This window comes from Tinamus guttatus, unplaced genomic scaffold, assembly GCF_059628265.1.
Source record: "Tinamus guttatus ecotype Peru unplaced genomic scaffold, ASM5962826v1 Tinamus_guttatus_pri_ptg001019l, whole genome shotgun sequence".
NCBI classification, from domain to species: domain Eukaryota; kingdom Metazoa; phylum Chordata; class Aves; order Tinamiformes; family Tinamidae; genus Tinamus; species Tinamus guttatus.
The window spans coordinates 114,154-132,243 of NW_028289553.1; the positions used below are offsets into that span (position 1 = coordinate 114,154).

Sequence of the window (18,090 nt, forward strand, 5' to 3'; positions counted from 1 at the left end):
TTTCTTCCTTGAAATTATTCAAGGAAGTGTTGTAAGCATGTCTTTAATAAACATGGATGGTATTCCACACTATGTTGCAGTTAGTCTCTCATAGACATTAAGACTTCCTGGGCTGAAACCCAGGAGAGCCAGAAATTGCAAATAAGCTAGACTATTCCTCATGGAGAAAAGGGGGTCAAATTCTAGGTGTACACGGCTTTTGTTAGTTTATGTTAGGCTGAAAAACTTCCTGATCCTTATCACGTGCATCTTTGATGAATAAATTCTACAGTTGTCTGGATGGATGGAGCTGATGTGTGCTTGCTATCAGACCTGCTACTTGATGTTTCTGTTGTGGGAAAAAAAAATACATGTGTTTTTTTTAATGCTGTTTTGATCAGAACACTTGAAGGAGTTACAGACAGAATATGGAAAGCTGCAGCTGGATGTTTACCGGTTTCAGAAGAACCAAACTAACCTTCAGAGAAAGTTCTCGTATGATCTGTAAGTTTATTCTTTCTCTAGCAGTGGCATCTAGAGTTGTAGTTGACCTAAGGTTTATGACCTTAAATATTTTTGTGATAGCTGAAGTGTCTCATGCAGGGTTATAGTTTAAGACAAAAGTGATGCATGACAATTTATGCATTTTTTTAACTTCCCTCATTTATTTCTGAAAAAGACGATATAACTGCAATTCTCTGTAGACTTTTAGTCCTTGCAGTCTCCAGCAGCTGGGCATCCATTGACTTCTCCCACACTTTTTTGATGTTCTTTTGATTGAAGGAAGAGAAAGGTAGCAAGATACCCAATTTAGAGATGGGCGGAAACTAGGACACAGAGAGACTAACATCTGGAGAAGCTTAAGGACCAAGATACTGGAATACCTTTTGAGAAGCTCCATTGCATCCATTGAGTTGCCAAAGGCATGCAGCAAGTTTCTGGTGGACTTAAGTTTAGACCAAGTCCTTCTGCTTTACCATCCATGCCTAGTCACATTTTTTTAAAGAAATTTCCCACTGAATTGTAAGTCATGGATAACTGACAGAACTAGAGGTAAGGGCCACAAACTGAAGCACCAAAAGTTCCACAGGAACTTAAGAAAAAATTTTTCAACAGTGAGGGTGACAGAGCACTGGAACAGGCTGCCCAGAGAGGTTGTGGAGTCTCCTTCTCTGGAGATCTTCAAAACCCGCTTGGACGCAGCCCTGTGCCATGTGCTCTAGGTGACCCTGCGTGTGCAGGGGGGTTGGACTAGATGATCTCTAGAGGTCCCTTCCAACCTTAAGCATTCTGTGATTCTATGATTCTATGAACAAAAGTGCTTATTAGTATCCCTGCATTAAATGTACATTTCAAATATTTCTAGCGTTTTTTTTTTCTGGGTTCTCTCTGACTTTTCAAACTGCTCAAAAATTTTCTTATCCTTCTTCCTCCTATTATATCTTTCATCTGACACACAGATATACCTTGTCAGCCTATAGGGCTTTCAGTTTTTTTGTGCTCTCCTAATGATTCTCCATCAATAATATAATTCTTCCACGGGTGTTTATTTTTAATAGCAGGCACTTTTTATTCATTTTTTTTTAGGAATTCTAACTTAAAAACTCAACATGGCAATCACAAAGAGCTTTAATGCTGCAGACCAAGCTTGAAATATGCCCTTTTTTTCTGCACTTAAAGATTATTATTATTTAGAATACTTATCATTTACTGCTTGGCAGTGTTCTTCTTTTTTAATAAAAGACATCATTACTTTTTTAATCTTGATGACTCAGGGTTCTAAAAGTTCTAACAGAAAAGGCAGTCCAGGTCTGTCCTTGTGTCACGGTGCGCCGCACTGCAGCTCTGCTGACGGACGGTTTCCCGGAGCTTCGCCGCGGCCGTCGCTCTCCGTGCGCTTGCTGCGGAGGGAAGGACGGGCCGCCTGCGCCCGCGACGTGCCCTGCTCGCCCGCCGCGGCCCCGCGGGGCGGTGGTGCTGCAGAGCCCTGTCCTGAGCCCTGTCCTGCGTGCCCGGGCACCCCCGGGGACGCCGGGGCCGGCTCGGCTGGGCGCAGCGCCCTGCAGAGCCCGGAGGGGTAATTTGGTGTGGTGCTGGCTGGGGAGCTGGCGTTTCTGCCCTCCTTCTGTCCTGAGGCAGGTGCAGCAAATGCAGTAAGCTTAGTTACTACTCAGGTGAATAAAATGGAAGGGATCATTTTCCATTTCTGGATTTTGTGGCTATGCAAATAAAGAAAAAAAACTTGGCACTTTTAGTCTTCTGTTGGGCACCCTGTAGCACTCTTAACATTCCAGCAGGAACATACATTTACATATTTTTTGGTGGTGCTTGCTGTACCATTGGGGAGATCTTGGAGCATTAATATTTCATTAATGTAACTTAACATTGCATTCCAGTAACTGTGGAATCATGCACCAGAACATACTTGGTGGAACATTTTCTCTGCTTATTTTGTTGTTTTGTTACTAAATGTAACTTAAGACTTCTTTTAAAGACTTAAGAGTGATCTTTTTCCACCTTGGTTTCAGGGCTAAAAAAACGAGTATTGTCACAAAGGCATTCACATTAATTCTTTCCCAATAGTAGTAGCAAACAAATGTGTTGCTTCTCTGTACAGCTTAATGTCCTTAAGCATTAGCAGGAGGGGAGGCTATTCCTGTAAGGTATCATGCCAATGTTTCTTCCTTTGATTTGGAGTTGCATGGACTCAGGCTTGACATCTTTAGTGATAAATGGATGTTGCTTGATAGAAAATAGTAGAAGAGAGAGAATATTATTGTGTGATTGAAAATGTTAGCAAAATGTGACAGAAGCCAAATGTCTGCTTCAACTGCACAAATTGCAAATTGCCCTTTTTAAAAAAAATAAGGTATTGTTCTGTAGAAGATAGTGATAAAATTAGCTGTGCATGTGAGATAGATTTAGAAGGTAATCTAGAAGGTGCAAAGTCTTGTGAGAAAAGCTGGAATGCCAAATTTTGCTGCTTTTAGGGATGCACATGTGTGTGAGTTTGTGCATGAACCTTCTCTGCACCTGATAGTTTGGGGAGGGAGGAAGATAGAGCCCTGTTTGGAGGAATCTAAAGAAGCCGAATAAACCCTTTCTTGGCAGAGCTGCCTGTATTTTCCAAACCTGTCCGTGGTGCCACTGCCTGTGGGGCTGCATCCCCGCGGTGCCGCTGCGAGTGAGCGAGTGGTGACCAGGCAGCTCCCCCGCTGCCCTCGTTCCTCCTCTTCCACCTCGTCTTAAGCAGGAGTTTGAGCTCACCTTTCCCTTGGAAGAGGAGGCAACACGTCAAAAGAGTAAGTTCCTGATGTTAAACATACCTGTGCTGTGCACGTTAGATGCCCCCTCTGATCATGCGCAGTTACGTCCCTACTGAGTACTTAGGCAGCAGTTAGTTTATTAGGTATTTTCTGGGAGGTGAGGTAGAAAATAGGTAACAGATTTATCCTTTTAAGAGGGATCTGGCTTGCTTTTCAATGAGTGTCTTTCAGACCAAAAAGTTAAAATAAATGGGTGCTGTGGCACAGCAGAGAGATACAAGTTGTCGTTGCAACCCGCAAGGCCGTGCGTTGGTGGGGCAGCGTTGGGGAAGGAGCAGTTCCGTGCACGGTGCTGCCAAGGATGTGCCGAGGCCAGGGGCTGCATCCCACAGAGAGGTGTGTTGAACAGGCCCAGCACCTGGGCAAAAAGCCTGGAGTGCTGACCTGCAGAATGCTTCTGGGGCTGTCATATGGGAACCGTATGCAAGGGTGAGAAATGGCTGTCGTGTTAGATGGGATTAGCAACAGGGAGAATCAAATGAGCATTGCTGTGCAAAACTGGACAGACAGCTGGCTCCAAGGTTTGTAGGCTATTCAAAAAATTAAATTAGCAATTGGTCATTTGAAAAAATGGAGGGGAGGGGATATAATTTTAAAGAAGCTTCTTCTCGCCTTGCTGTCACCTCAGAACCCAGGATAACGTGGTCCAGATTTGAAACCTCTTGAAAACCGCTCTCTCACATGAAGTAAACCGGGAGTTCCCTAAGGCGGGAAGAAGGTTCCAGTTGGAGCAGATGCTCCCGGGTGGGCCGCGCTGCTGAGCGCGGGGGCCGGGAGCCGCGCGGAGGCGCCGCGTGCCCTCGTGCGCCGCGTGCCCTCGTGCCGCCCGCCAGGGAGAAGCGCAGGGCTGCGGGTCCTGGCGTGTTCGGGTTCCTAGGCGCGCTTGCTTCCTCTCCCTCTGCCGTCCTCTTTGGAAATGTTGCCTGCAGCAAGTGCGATAGCAGCGTTTGCAGCGCTGGGAAGCGTAAGGGTGTGACTGAAAGAATCACTTCTTTGATGCGTGGAAAAAGAGTTGGTGAGGCATATTCCTGATGGACAAAGTTACTCTGTTTTCGTTACTGAATCATGAGAAAGTTAGAACAGGCTAGAGAGGCTGAGTCTGAAGAGTGCTGGTTTTGCCTGTCTGGAGTATGCCACATTGGTGGGATAACATGGAGAAACGAGCGCTGTTCTTATGCTTCAGGTTTTTGCATGCATGAACAGAGTATCTTTGTCTCCAGAATTCCTATTTTGCTAGGAGGAAATTCCTTCATAGCTAGTAAAATCAAAATTAATTTGTCACAGATGTTACGTGAGCTTTATTTTCATGTGCAGTACGAGATGAAAGAGAACTTATAAATGTTTGCTCTCTGCAACTTCAACTTTGCAGCTCATTGTCCCTCCCTGTCCAGGTCCCAAACTGATAGACAGGCAATTTTAATTTCCTCAGTTTCCAAGAAATCGATGAATGTGTACATAACTCAAGCCTTTGTTTTATAGTTCCTGATGTTTGCCAACTCAGGATTCACTGTTTATTTTGATGACTCCTCCATGCTTCAGTTTTAGCAAAATCACGTATTAAAATAGTGTATTGCAAGGCTATGAAATGGAAGAAACAACAATAAGGGTAACTTGTCAGCTGAGAGCACATCTGTCAAACCTTCCTTTTCCTTTCCAGATGTGACCTGCAGAGCAAACCTTTTGCCTGTGTAAGGGAAGGGTGGGGAATAGTGATGATGCAGTGCAAGTGAATGGCATGCTGCCTTAGAGAACACCTTCCCCGAGAGTTCCTGGAGTTATTTGCAATTTGGGGAACTGGACCATGCCCATCTAAGCCAGCCATTGTCACACAGTGGGGAGAATTAATATGACACAGCTGGACTGGGAAGTGGATCCCCCTTCCTCAGTGATGGGGGGTAAAACTTGCAATGTGCTGACGGTGTCGTGAAGCTAATGTGGAGGAGGTTCTCCGTGTCCAAAGATGGCTTTCTGGGGTCTGTATCTTCTCGCGTGCAAGTTATTCAAAGTTACATTTGAGAAGGGGGTAAAAAAGGGAGATTAAGAAAAAAAAGAGTGGGAAAACCTTTTGCCCCAGCCAGGAGGAGAAGTGATGTGGGCCACAGCCCCGGCTCCTTGCCAGGCACCCTCTGCAGCATCTGGGTGCTGGCCATGGTGATGGTGGTATTTTCTCAGCATATTTTCCTCCAGTGTGATGTATTTCTCATTGGGACCTGCTCAAACCCTGTAGTTCCTGTTCATGCTGGGATCAAAACACACATGCGGTTGTATGCTGACTGTTGCCTGAGGGTTGTGCGTAAGTGTTATTGTTAGCACTAGGCTAGTTTATTTGCTAGTCTTGCTTTCCTCTGGATGTAAAACAAGAGCTACCAAACAGGGAGAGGGTGGTGAAGAAGGGATGATCTCTCACTGGTGGCCGTCACTTCCCATGAAAACCCAACGTGGGGTGCGCAGGAGCAGAGCGCGAGCGGAGCAGGAGGCTCCGGGCGGCAAGCGGGCGTGCGGAGCAGCACGTGGAAAGGCTTCAGTGCTGCCGAGGTTAAGGCACCCGCGGCACTGTGCAACAGTCACAAAGTACATAAAGAATTAAACACTTTAGCCTTTCGAGAATATTCCTGTTGCAGCTATAATAGCCACCGATGAACTCCATTTCTCTTGCATGCTGTTTCTTAATATTTTCCAACTCTGCCCTGTGTGGTAAAATATTAAGCAGGAGCGTTTCTTGGCTAACAGGAACTTGCCTCTAGTTACCATAGAAATGGCTTTGAACTGGTTCACTTCTTCCATCTAAAAGCAAAATCTGTTTTTGTTTTTTCTCATACTAGAAATGCTTCAAGAGTTAGAATTGATTTTTGACTTAACTTAAATGAGCTGGTTAATACAAGGCAAGAAAACTCACATAGCTTGATGAACTGGTCTGATAAAAGCACCTGAAATTATTTTTTTTCCAATGAAACTTGGACTACCTGCATGTTAGATCTGTCTGAGTATTTAGGTTAACGCACCTGTTTCTCTGCTGTCTTTTCAAGGTTAAGTACAGGAAAGGAGTAAACTAGTTTATGAAAACTTTATTTAGAAGAGTATTTTTCTTTATTTTACAGATGTGGGTAAAGTAACAAATGTTAACTTTTTCATATCTCCTCCAGGTCACAATGCATCAGCCAGATGAAAGAATTAAAAGAACAATGTGAAGAAAGAATAAATGACCTTACAAAAAAAGGCAGTGACGTACCAAAGGACAAAGAAAACAAGGAAGCCTCGGAAGATTCCAACAAGAATCCCCAGGTAAGGGTCTAGGTAACTTCTAAAACTTTTTTCCTGTGGAGTTCTCAAAGGGCTCTCCTTCCTTCCATTCCCAGCTAGTGTCACCCCATCTCGCTACCAACATTTGTTGGGTGTTTCTGACCTATGTGAAATGGAATGATTTGAACCAGGCAGGAAGACTGATCTCCAAATTACCTGACTCTGAGAGATGGGCAGAATTCAAGAGGGGTGCTGGGGGTGGTGAAGAGTCTGGTCGGGTGAAGCTGCACCTCTGAACGTTGGTCCACAGCTCATCTTGACTTTGTTAAAGGAGTTGGTTGCTTTGTATTTCTAGGTGCAGCTTAAATATGAGGATAAACTTAGCATGAATCCATTCAGAGTAGCAGCAAGGCTTGAATATAAGACACTGTAGTCCATTGGTCCTCACTAGGCACTTAAACATTCAGCAGTTAAGAGTTTTCACAGAAAAAGCAATTTAGAACTTGTAAGGTGGGAACAAGTGGAAGGTTGAACATTTTATTTTATTGTTTTGGATGTGCTGAGCTGGCCTGCAAAGGACATTGTGGTGGGTAGCATGAGGAGGCTCACGAAAATAGTGCTGACTGGCAAATACTGTGACTACGTGCCAGCCCACCCTTTCTTCCCGTAGAGGGAGAGGAAACCCTCAAGAGAAAGAAACTTAGGTGATGCTGTTGTCTTGGTGTGGTAATTACTGATGCCACTTCAGTGAAGTGGGATTAGAGCAAGGGTAGCCTGTGCTTGTTGCTGGTCTCACTGGCAAAATGCAACGAAGCCTCTGGCAGAAGTCACTTAATTTATGTGAATTTACCATTTACTGTGTCTTTGGGCCTGTGTGCAGCTGTGGCAGAACTTGTGTGTGTGTGCACCACTGGGCTTTCCCTCATACATGGTGTCCAGCTCTCACTGCAACAGCACGTGTGCTTTCTGATAGTATATGCCCTGTATCCTTAGGTTGGAAAATGCTGACAGAAGAAACAATATTGTGCCTTCATAAATGGAAATGGTAAAGAAACTAGAGTTGAAGCTATTTTTGCAGATACAAAAGTGTCTGAGGGATCATCATCCTTCCAGGATGGTTCCATAACGGTTCGCTTGTTTGTTCCAGTCTGTGTCTATTCTGTTCTCCTCCTACAAACCTCTTATGGTGGGAGAGGGGCTGCTGAAGTGAGAGCCAGGACTGATCTGAAACACCACGTGCCATTGCTAGAGCACGCAGCTGTGAGACCTTCGTTCTTCGAGACAGCAACCACATACATGAAGCATGATGGACAGGAACCACTGGTCATTTATCCCTTCAGAAGAAAGTGAAGGCTCTTGTTGTCCATCTGTTTTTTTTCTTTTTTTTTTTTTTTCCATGTCTGCATGTCATGAAAGTAGTCAGTGATTTAAAAGGAGGGCTGATAATCTGCCTTGTCCAAGCTGTACATACATGGTGCCAGGTGAGATAACCAGTCCTATAGCTGCAAGCCAAGTAACTGCTGTCCTCAGTGTTCAGGACGGTGCTTCTTATGTCAAGTAGCAACTTTCTCACTTCTCTTTCAAGCAAGGCTTGCAACTTTGACCAGTGCAAAGGCTGAGTGCAAGGTGACCGTCTAGAAACCCCTTGTTTTTAGCTGGAATATTTCCTGTTTTCATGGATCACAGTAGCTGGGCTCTACAATTTTTGTGTTTTCATGCTGAATTTTTAAGATGTAAATGCTTATGTAATGGAAATGGCAGAATTAAAGTAAATCCAAGAGAAAAAAAAGAAAACATATTGGTTAGTAAATGCACAGTTTATTCTCGTAGATCTCTCCTGTGGAGCACTGTATACCTCTCAGTTGAGGAGTATACAGTGTGTTCATTCATCCCCTACAGCTTCTAGTAATTATCTTTTTTATCCAGAGAACAAACGTCGTCACTGTAAAATTTTTCAGCATGTACACTACTAGCTTGACACTGTCATTAAGAATTGCTGAGTTAGACATTCAAAATAAAGTTAAGTGTTCTTGCATGTTTGTTTAAAAGGCGGTTTCTTGAAGTGCAGGATCAGTGTTTTTACAGAGGAATTAATGCCCTAGCCTAGTGAGATATACTGTATGTTTCTCTGACTTTTACTGTAGAGAATGACGTCAAGAGGGCCAACTGTTTGCAAAAAGACACTTATTTAAACGTAATACTTCTTTTGTATTAAAGACTGAAGGGAGATTGTGAAAAATTAACAGAATGTTGTGGCAATATATAAGCATGCTTCCCTAGCTTTCATAAAAGTTAATGTTAGATTTCCTGTTAGTGTTGAACTGAGTGGTGTTCACCTAACAAATTCTTCAGTTCTGCCCACTTTTCGCTGAGGTTAAAAATTTTCAAAAAAAACAAGCACGCACGTCCTGCAGCACCTCTACAGTTTTAGCTTCTTAACTGTTTAATAATTTCTTTCTGCAGAAATGCTTGCAAACAGCCCTGTTGGCCTGCTTAGAACAACTTTTCGTGCCATACAGTTTCCTATTCATTGACACAGTCTCAAGTGTAAGCGTGCTTACCTTTCCTCAAGTCTGTGTCCTTGTCCTCTCTGCACATCCGTTGTGGAAAAAAAACACACAGCAAAAGCAGCTTCGTGACACTATTTTTCTGAGCTGAAACTGGTGTAGAGCAGCAGCGTCTCCAGGCACAACTTCATGTTCTGTGTTTGGGCTCTGGGGCAGTTAGGGAGTTGCTAAAATGAGTTACTTGATGTAGAACTTCAGTTGCTGGACTGGAAGCGCCTCAAGCTGGTGTGCGTCTTGGCCACTGATCTTCAGTGAGGGAGGCTCTGAGAGCAGCCTAGTGCTAGTGCTCAGTAAATTCTTAAGCGAGCTGCATCACGTTAAACAGACACAGGTTTGGTTGGTTGGTGTTTTTTTTTTACTGTTGACTGGTTGTTTCGTTTAGTTTTTCTTCTCTTAAACTTGCATTCAACATCATAGCTTTAGTTCAGTTCTGCTGAGCCTTGATTAACAGGAATCTGGTTGTGCCCAGGCTCGGTTGTGTCTCTGTAGATTGACGGACACGAGTCAGGAAGGTAACGGTGTTTAGAGATACTCTGCCGTGCTGCTGGGTGCCATCGGTTCTGTCGCGCTGCTGGAGCTGCCACGTCGACAGGCAGCTCTGCAGAAGGGTGCCCTGCTGCAGCCCGGGGACCCGCACGCTCCTCGCGCCCCTGTGGAACGTGGGCCACGCGCAGGAGCCTCACCCTCACGGCACTCGGATGGAAAGTTGCTAGAGAAAGCGTGTTAAATTCTCACCGTGCGTGTGATACACTAGGAACAAGCATGCTCGGGATGGCATGCTGCTTCCACCACCAGTAAAGAGTTCAGCTAAAATGTTTCTGAGTGTGCTTACGCGTTGCGCTCTTGGATATTGATATAACTGCCACTACCAAACGCAGTGAGTCCAGACCATTGCCCGTCTGTGTGTGTTTGCTTTGTAGGTTAATGTTCAACTGCCTACCTTGAAGCAAGTGGAGTTCCAGCAGGCTGGCGTGGAAAAGCCGAAGGCTGATGGGGATGTACCCAGAGTAGCACCTACAGCAAAAAGAGCAGACTCTCCTCAAACTAAAGGTGGGGTGGAAATCATTGCCATCCTAATAGCAACTCGAGTAGTAAGGCTTGAATTGAACATTTTTCAGAAAAAAAGAAAGTGTATTAAAATGGAAAAAATCAGTCTAGTAGACTGGATTATGATCAATTTTCCCGAAGTTGTGGAGAGATATGACTAATGATCTGTTCTGTTCAAGCATTTTTAATGCCAGCATTGCTACTGGTTCAGTCATGTGTTGCAACTAAAATGCTTCACATCTAAAGGAAAAGAAAAATATTTACAAGTCTATCGTCATATTCCTGGTTTACTCTGAAGAAAATGTCTTACTTTTGAAAGGAAAGATTATTAAGAACCTTCAAAGTTTGCTCAAGTCTAACACAGCCAGCACCCCACCCTTGCGTAAAGGATGGCTGGAAGTCAGACTTTAGACAACCACACTTTCCTGCCATTCTATGTTGTCACTGGGTAGAATACCAGGAAAAAAAATGATATGCAGGTTATCAGATTAGATCACCTAATGGTTGGTTTTGGCATAAACTCTGAGGAACTGTTCATTTGAATGGGTGGCTACTGCAGCCTCAGTCTTGCATAGTACTCTGTGCGTCACAAATTCAATTTCCTCTTTAATTATTCTAATGTGCTATCTTAAATTACAATCTTGGGAGTACTGCAGCTCTCATTTTGGAAAACTAACTGTTCAAGACAACATCTTTATATATTTTTTTTCAGGCAAATTGTATCCTGATGTTGTTTGGTTCAAAATATGGATACACAGAAAGAAAGATGTAGTGGTGTCTGCTGAACGCCACAGGCTTCTTGCACTGCATCTCCATGTTTAAAAATAAAACCAGCTTTGTTTTACTTGCAGAATTGTCCATGTGACTGCTTCGCACTAAACTATTTCTGAACACCAAATTGGTCCTTTCGTTGTTAATAATGAAATGCAAGGCTTACAGAAATGTCTTTTTGCATACATCTAATGCTGTGATAGCAGATACTTGCATAGAATATCGGTTTTGTATTTAAATTGTTCTACTTCACAAGCTGTGTTTATTAACTGTATCAAAATTTTAAGTAGGCAGAAGTGTGATTCTGTTAATATTGAACAAAACCACAGTTGCTTTTCAAAGTCCCATTCTGCAGCTGTCCCTAGTGTGAAAACAGGATGTGTCTTTCTGTGTCTTTCTCTTTGGAACTGATGTGTTTGAAAGACGTCCCTTCAGAGGAAAAAATGGGTATTGGATGGGAAGGATAAGGCAGTATTTATTTAAGTTTTCCAACTTTTACTGCCACTAAAAGGCAGTATGTTTTGTACTCAGTGTGGCTGTTCTGTCTTACAGATGACCTTGTTGCCGTCAGAAAACAGGAGCCTAAAGCAGAGGAGGAGATCCTTTTAGGTGAACTGAAGCCCGCCCAGGATTCGCTCAAGGCCTCCGCGGGCCCCAGGGAGGTGCTGCCTGAGCCGGAGAAGGGAGTGAGAAGGGAGTACGAAGAGGCGAAGCGCGGAGCGGGGCGAGAGGCGGCCACGGAGCGCGCGGCCAACGAGGAGGTGGAGCGGGAGCAGCTCCTGAATTACGACGCTCAGCAGAATGACCCGCGTCCCCAGAAGGATGGTGGGTACCACGTTACGTGTTCTCAGAGACAGCAGAGACATCCAAGTGCAGCATAGGGCAGGATTTCCGAGGCGGTAAGGCCAGCCGATCGGATGTGATAAGGGCTTTCATGAAGATGTAAAAGGCTGGTCAATCGCCAGTGCTCTTGGGCAGTCAGTGGATAGAAATGGAGACTTCTGTTTGTGCAGCGTGGAGCTCCAGGGCTGGGCTGTTGTTCTGCATCGCTGTAGCTGCCTTCCTCTCTCTCTCTATTGGCTGGGTGGGTAAAAAATCAGCCTTCAAAATCTTTTTGGTGTCAGGACTCTGTAAGAATGTGGCTTATGCATTTGAAAATGAGGAGATCTTATCCATCAGGAGCATGAATGTGCAGAGAAATACTGCATACTGATGTTTTGTAGATAGCTCTTTTATAGGGACATTGTGTCAGTGTTAACTACTCTCAAAATAGGGTACCAAGGGGAAGAAAAGGGTCAACTCTACAGTAGGCCTGGTATTGTAGCCTATTACTGTGAGCCTGTAAGATACAGCAGATGAGAGTTTTTGGCCTTCAGCAAGTGTGTCTCCACGCCACCCATATTCTCAGCCCTGAGCAGCAGAGCACTGACGTCCTGCCTAAACCTGAGCGGGATCTAGATACGCATCTCGCATCGTCCCGCGTGCTCCCAAGAGCAGCGTGTCAGCCGCTCCCCCCGTAGAAGGCAGTGACGTTTGCCTACGTGGTGGAAGCAGTTTGCAGTGTTCCTACAGTCATTTCCTTGCTTTCTCCTGAATCTTGTCATCCAAGTCCGTATCTCGTATCTTCCGATAGAATATCCCAAGGGCCTCGCTACCAGCTCTGGTGAGTGGTGGCCTTCCACCCTTCCCAGCTGGGTGCCAGGCTTAGTCAATGGACCGCAGAGGGCAAAGGGAGGCACCGTGGCACTCAGAGAAGGGACTCATTCCCAGAAGGGGCAAAATTTCCCCCAAGTTAGTTTGTGCTTTCTAATCCAGTGAATGCTTTCATATAATCATCAGTAATGATGTTAATACACTTGATAATTTGATGGGGATAAGTAATCTCATCTGCGTAGCTAAAGTAGTGTTCTTGCAGCTGTCCCAAATTGATACTGGCCAGAGCAGACTGTTCTCCAAAGATGACTGACTATATAAGTATCTAAACCACTTCTTTTTACCTAAAATAACAGAAGAATTTGGTACAAAAATCATGCAGCAGCACAGGAAAAAAAAATCAATTACCCAAGTTCTTTGAGCTAAAAGGTGGATGCTAAAGCAGGATATTCTTCAGGTTTATTGTTCCAACAAATAACTTCCATAACTTACTGCATAGGCGTATAACAGTCATTCTTCTTGATAATCTTTGTGATGATAAACTTAATGCATAGTAAAACATTGTTGGAATATAATGTATAGGATAGATCCTTGAAGCAAGAAGTATGTATTTGATAAGCCCATGGGACAGTTTTAGATATAATGGGACATCACCTAGTTTTCAAGTTTTTACATTTTTTTCTGTATTTTGGGAGAGTAAGTAAGCAAGCTGTTCTGTACTTGAATATAGCAACACAACGTTTCTATCATCAGCTACATATAAATTCATAGATTTTAGAATTCCTAAAACAGATTGCTTGTTCCAGGGGGGAAGCAAGGTAGACAGAGATTTCTTTTATATTCTCTGAGGATCCTCCCTCTTTCAATTAAAGCTTCTTCTGAAGCTTGAGACCTTTAGGTCTACTCCTACAAAAACATGTTTGAAATGGTGATTTGAATATGGTCAAAATAAAAGGCTAAGTGTTTTCAAGCCCATTTTTAAGCCACTTGCTAATTAGAGGGTTCAGCTTTTCCTTCTCCCTCATGTCCCTCTTAAATATGGTGTGATCACTCTTGGTCTCTTCACTTCTTTTTATGGCTAGTTAACTATAACATAAGGATGGGAGGCTGAGGAGCAAAAGAAAAATTTTCACCTACTTTTGAGTTTTCCATAAAGGAATCTAAAGCAAGTAGTAAATAGAAGTTGTCTGAGATGGATCTGCATGAGTGGGATGCATAACAACTGGGTAAAGGAAATCTCCTTTATAGAAGAATATTGTTTCAAGTCGACACAGCCTAAAATACTCTTGTTAAGCTATTGTCTCAACTGGATGGGCTAATTGTTGGATGAACTGAAACACAAGTGGTGAACCTGAGATCTCTGTTGCTGATGGAACTACTTTAAACGAAACACTGTGGTGAAGTATTCAATACTTGCTTCACTGCTCTTAGTGAAATTACCTGCCTTTTTTACTCTTAGGCTGTCACATAGGGTACTCTGTAGTTGTTTAACGTCTTTTTTTTCTGACCTTCTGAGAGACGACTGATTTTTATTACACTTTTCAAATCCCAGAAGACTGTTATCTAGCTCCTGGTATGAGATTTACAGCAGAAGCTGTTCTGAAATTTAATAAAGGGAAAAAAAAAGGAAAATCTGATCTTTAAGCAGCATTTTGCATTCAACTGCAAAATAAATTCTGTGGTAGATTGTTGTAGGAGCTGTTTCTTGTGCAGATGGTATTACAGTAGCATAAAACTGATTAATTTAAATGTTTTTCCAGACAAACAGGGGCATGAAGCACTGAACCAGGACAAAGACGTTGACTACAATTTAGATGAGAATGAAGCTGAATCTGAAACAGATAAACAAGCTGCACTTACAGGAATTGAAAATAACTTGCATGGTAAAGGGAAAAAAGAACTCTAATAGTTTTGCCCTAAGTACCACTAAAAATTAAGATGATACTTTAATTGTCTTCTGTAGCAGATGTGACTGATTTCTGTGTGAGTGTTCCTCACTTTAATGGTGTGACTGGTTTTCTCTATAGCAGCACTGGAATTACTTCTAACGTGTTGGTGATTGATAGGGGTATCTGTAGCTTTTCTGTTCAGCACCAACAAGCCTCTCCAAATTGCTCTTGCTGTTGTCTAGATTCTGTTGTCTGGATGAAGAACTGCCACTCTTAGCTCTTTTTACCAAACTTAAGTACTTTTTTCTTTTTCCCTAATTAGTTGCAAACCACGAAGATAATGTGAACAACCACTTACTTGATCAAGCAGATGAACGACAGAAGTTGTGAACAAGGGAGGTTCATGATGACTATCACGTCTGCAGCAATGATGACAGCCAATGATTTGAGAATCTTTCAATTACCTTCTCCGGGCTTTAACAAGGATCCATATGAAGTTTGTTCTTGTTGTTGTTGTGAAGTTCTAGAACTGTTTCAGTGGTGGAAACACTATCTTAAATCTCTGGAGGCTTGTTTCAAAGCAGCCTGGCCTCTGTTATAACTCTTTCCTTCCTCCTGATTATAGAACTGAAACTAGCTAGCAATAACTATTGTAATTTTGAAGTCAAATACTTTGTACTATCATACTGTGATAAAAGCTTGTGTGTATTCGTGGTAGGTGGGAGAGAGTCCTCTGCCCGAGCAATGCAATAGAGAGATCCCCAGCCTCGCTTTAAGAGGAGTTTAGACTAACACACCTTGACAAAACACGTGAAAAGGAAATAAATTGGCCCATGCTTCCATCTACTCTCATGGCAATTCTGGAACCTTTTAGACTTCAACATAGGTAGGTAGGTTTTTGGGTCTCATAGACCAAATCTATGAACTTAATGGGGTCTGTACCAGGACCTAGTCATTCCCCTGGTTTATTTCATAGCTTTTATGTGATAACAGTATCACTTTCACTGTGAGACGAGCCTAGCTCTACAGGAATTTTTCTTGAAAGTAGCCTTTGTTGGACTCCTCGTTTATCACTAACTTGTGCAACTTGGCAAATTGACTCCTGAACTTTTGATGAGAGGTGCCTTCTGAAACGGTGTGTTGTATCTACCTTTTATTCCACCCAGGCAGTATCTTTGCTAAAATGTAGAAAAGTAGAAAGGCTTGGTAAAGACCTCTTTGAAGCAAACTGCCCATTGCACTCTTGAGGAAGGTAAACCAGACTATGCATTTAACAGACATGTCAGTGTTTCCCACAGGGGAAGCTGTAGATGTTGTGAAGTGCTGTGTGATGCACAATGTATTATGTTAATGTTTTGTAGTTGTCATTTTTTTTTTTTGCAACTTTGTGAAGGTAAACTAGAAACTAGTTTACTGGGGATAAACCAGAAATACTCTCAACTACCACTAAAACACTCTTAGGAACCCCAACTGCTTGCCTTCAGTCAGGCATCTGCTAAATGGAGGGATTTTCAAAGCTCTGTGGTCCCCTCGTGACTCAGATATGTCTGAGAGTTTCTGTGGGATTACGCTTATCCCAGCTGTTACTCAGTTGCTCTTAGTTTGTGTCAGTGTTCACGTCTGAACTTCCAGTACAGAAACTATGGGGAGTTGATTCCTGATACTCAGTGCTGCTGATGGCAGTACACATGCCATAGCCTAGGCAGGTCAGGTGCAAAAAGAAACCATTTTTAACTGCATTTTGTGTGGTCAGTCATTTTAAATATTGTATTTGTGCCTGTTCTTAGGAAAGGCCTAAGATCCATCTTGTATTTAGGTTCATCTTTGGGAGAATGAGCCAACCTACACATTGCAGCATGAGAGAAGAAAGCAAGACACGAGTAACTTCCTGATCAGAAATTTCGTTTAAGCAAGTCATGACTTTGTTTTAATGTGCTCTTTGATTCATTATCACTCTGTGTCATTCTTCTAGTGTACTAGTTTACAACTCCTGTATCTTAGGATGGCTAAGTGTGTATTGATGCTCTTATATATGAAGAGTAGTAGTTTTAAAAAACAGGGTCCACAATAAATGTTTCCTATTATGTCTAAATTCACAGACAGTTCATGACTGAGATGGCCAAGTTTAATGTTGATTGGTCTAAGGACAGCACAGACCTCTGTTACTGAGTTCATCTTGGTTGCTGTGTTTTTGATTTCTTAAGCCAGATTTACGTGGCCATGATTTTACTAGGCTATGACAGGCACCACAGCAGGTAAACCATTTTTTTAAGGAAGGAAGATGAGCATCTCTTCTAAAAAAGACAAGTGATAAGAAAGTTGAGATGTTTCTGTTTTGTTGAATTTTTGTTTTAAATTATTTTTCTGTAAACCAAGGTACAACTTACAAAAAATGTTTACACGGATTCCAAATAAAATGGGCATTAAGACTTAACTTATACTATTAATTGAGATAGAATCAATCTGAAATTTAAAAGTGATGGTTAAGGAATATGCATGCTAACAAAATGTACACTATATTCAAGTTGAATGAGTCTTACTTTTAAACTGCTAAAATGTTAAGGAAAAAAATAATGACCATAGTATTCCTCTAAAAACACTTTTGTTGGCTGTACTTCTGTAAAGCAACCCAACCTTCCTGGGATCCTTTCTAGACAGTTGATGGTGTCCTCACCAGTCCTGCCTTTGTACAAAGCACAGGACTGCCTTGTACAAAGCACAGTTGTCCTGTCTCTCGATTGCAGGTGTCTGAAAGCCCGTCTAAAAGCAGTGTTCAAGAACATAAAGGAAAACAATTTTGGCTTTAGTGGCTTTAAGTGCTACAGGATTATGTTGGTCGAATTCTAAGACAAGGGGTCTCTTTTGCTACTACACTGAATTTTAAAATTAAAGGAATTTTAGTTTAACAGGAGATTCACTTGCAGATGTGGCTTACATGATATTGTCTATCACTAAAGTTTTTACTTGCATGAGGGACGGAAAGTTTCCTAACTGTAATCATGTGGAGATTAAATTAATGCTTTTTTAAAAACAAATCCTAATCCATTTTAGATAAGCATTTTAAAATAAAAATAACCTTCTTTACTGTGTATTGTCTTGTTTTGTACAATTGATCTACTTTCAATGTTAATCAAAATGGGAGGTGTGCACTTGATTTTATTAGTCCCTACAAGTGGTATGTTGTGAAATTTAGTTTTATGAAGAAATACAGACAGATGTCCTTGAGTCCACTGGTAGATAGCTCAAGATTTTGAAGAGAGGAGAAAAATTTTTGATTGTTCATGAGAAGATGGCAAAGTAGAGGAATTCTCAGTCACCTGCACTACTACCAGCTGAACATCTTTTCAGGTATGTTTTCCAGCATTTTTAATCCCATGGCAATGGTAAATGCAGTCAAGTGTAGGAAGGGGGAAGATAACCATGTAAAATGCTACGCAACCTCCTACCAAAGAAAGAAGAAAAAGCACATCCTGCAGGCAGTGCTACTCCTTATCTGGAGAAGTGCAAGTTGTTGGCAGCTAAGTGAGGTATTCCCCTTCAGTGTTTCTTTTTTGTGCCTAAGATATAAGGCTCTACTGTTTCATTTCTGTTCAGCCAAAAAAGTATTACTGAATCCTT

The 18,090-nt window shown here is 42.4% G+C and overlaps 1 protein-coding gene across 2 annotated transcripts in view; it reads left to right on the forward strand.

Moving 5' to 3' along the window:
• GOLM1 (golgi membrane protein 1) overlaps positions 1-15,192 on the forward strand; it is a 32,636-nt gene extending 17,444 nt beyond the window's left edge. For both annotated transcript variants that reach the window (XM_088538341.1, XM_088538339.1), the window contains 7 exons: positions 381-483; positions 6,449-6,587; positions 10,033-10,162; positions 10,922-10,930; positions 11,483-11,755; positions 14,344-14,466; positions 14,795-15,192. In XM_088538341.1, the coding sequence (XP_088394467.1) occupies positions 381-483; positions 6,449-6,587; positions 10,033-10,162; positions 10,922-10,930; positions 11,483-11,755; positions 14,344-14,466; positions 14,795-14,862 (845 nt within the window). In that variant the 3' untranslated portion in view covers positions 14,863-15,192. The remainder of the gene's footprint in view (positions 1-380; positions 484-6,448; positions 6,588-10,032; positions 10,163-10,921; positions 10,931-11,482; positions 11,756-14,343; positions 14,467-14,794) is intronic.
• The last annotated feature ends 2,898 nt before the right edge of the window (positions 15,193-18,090 follow it).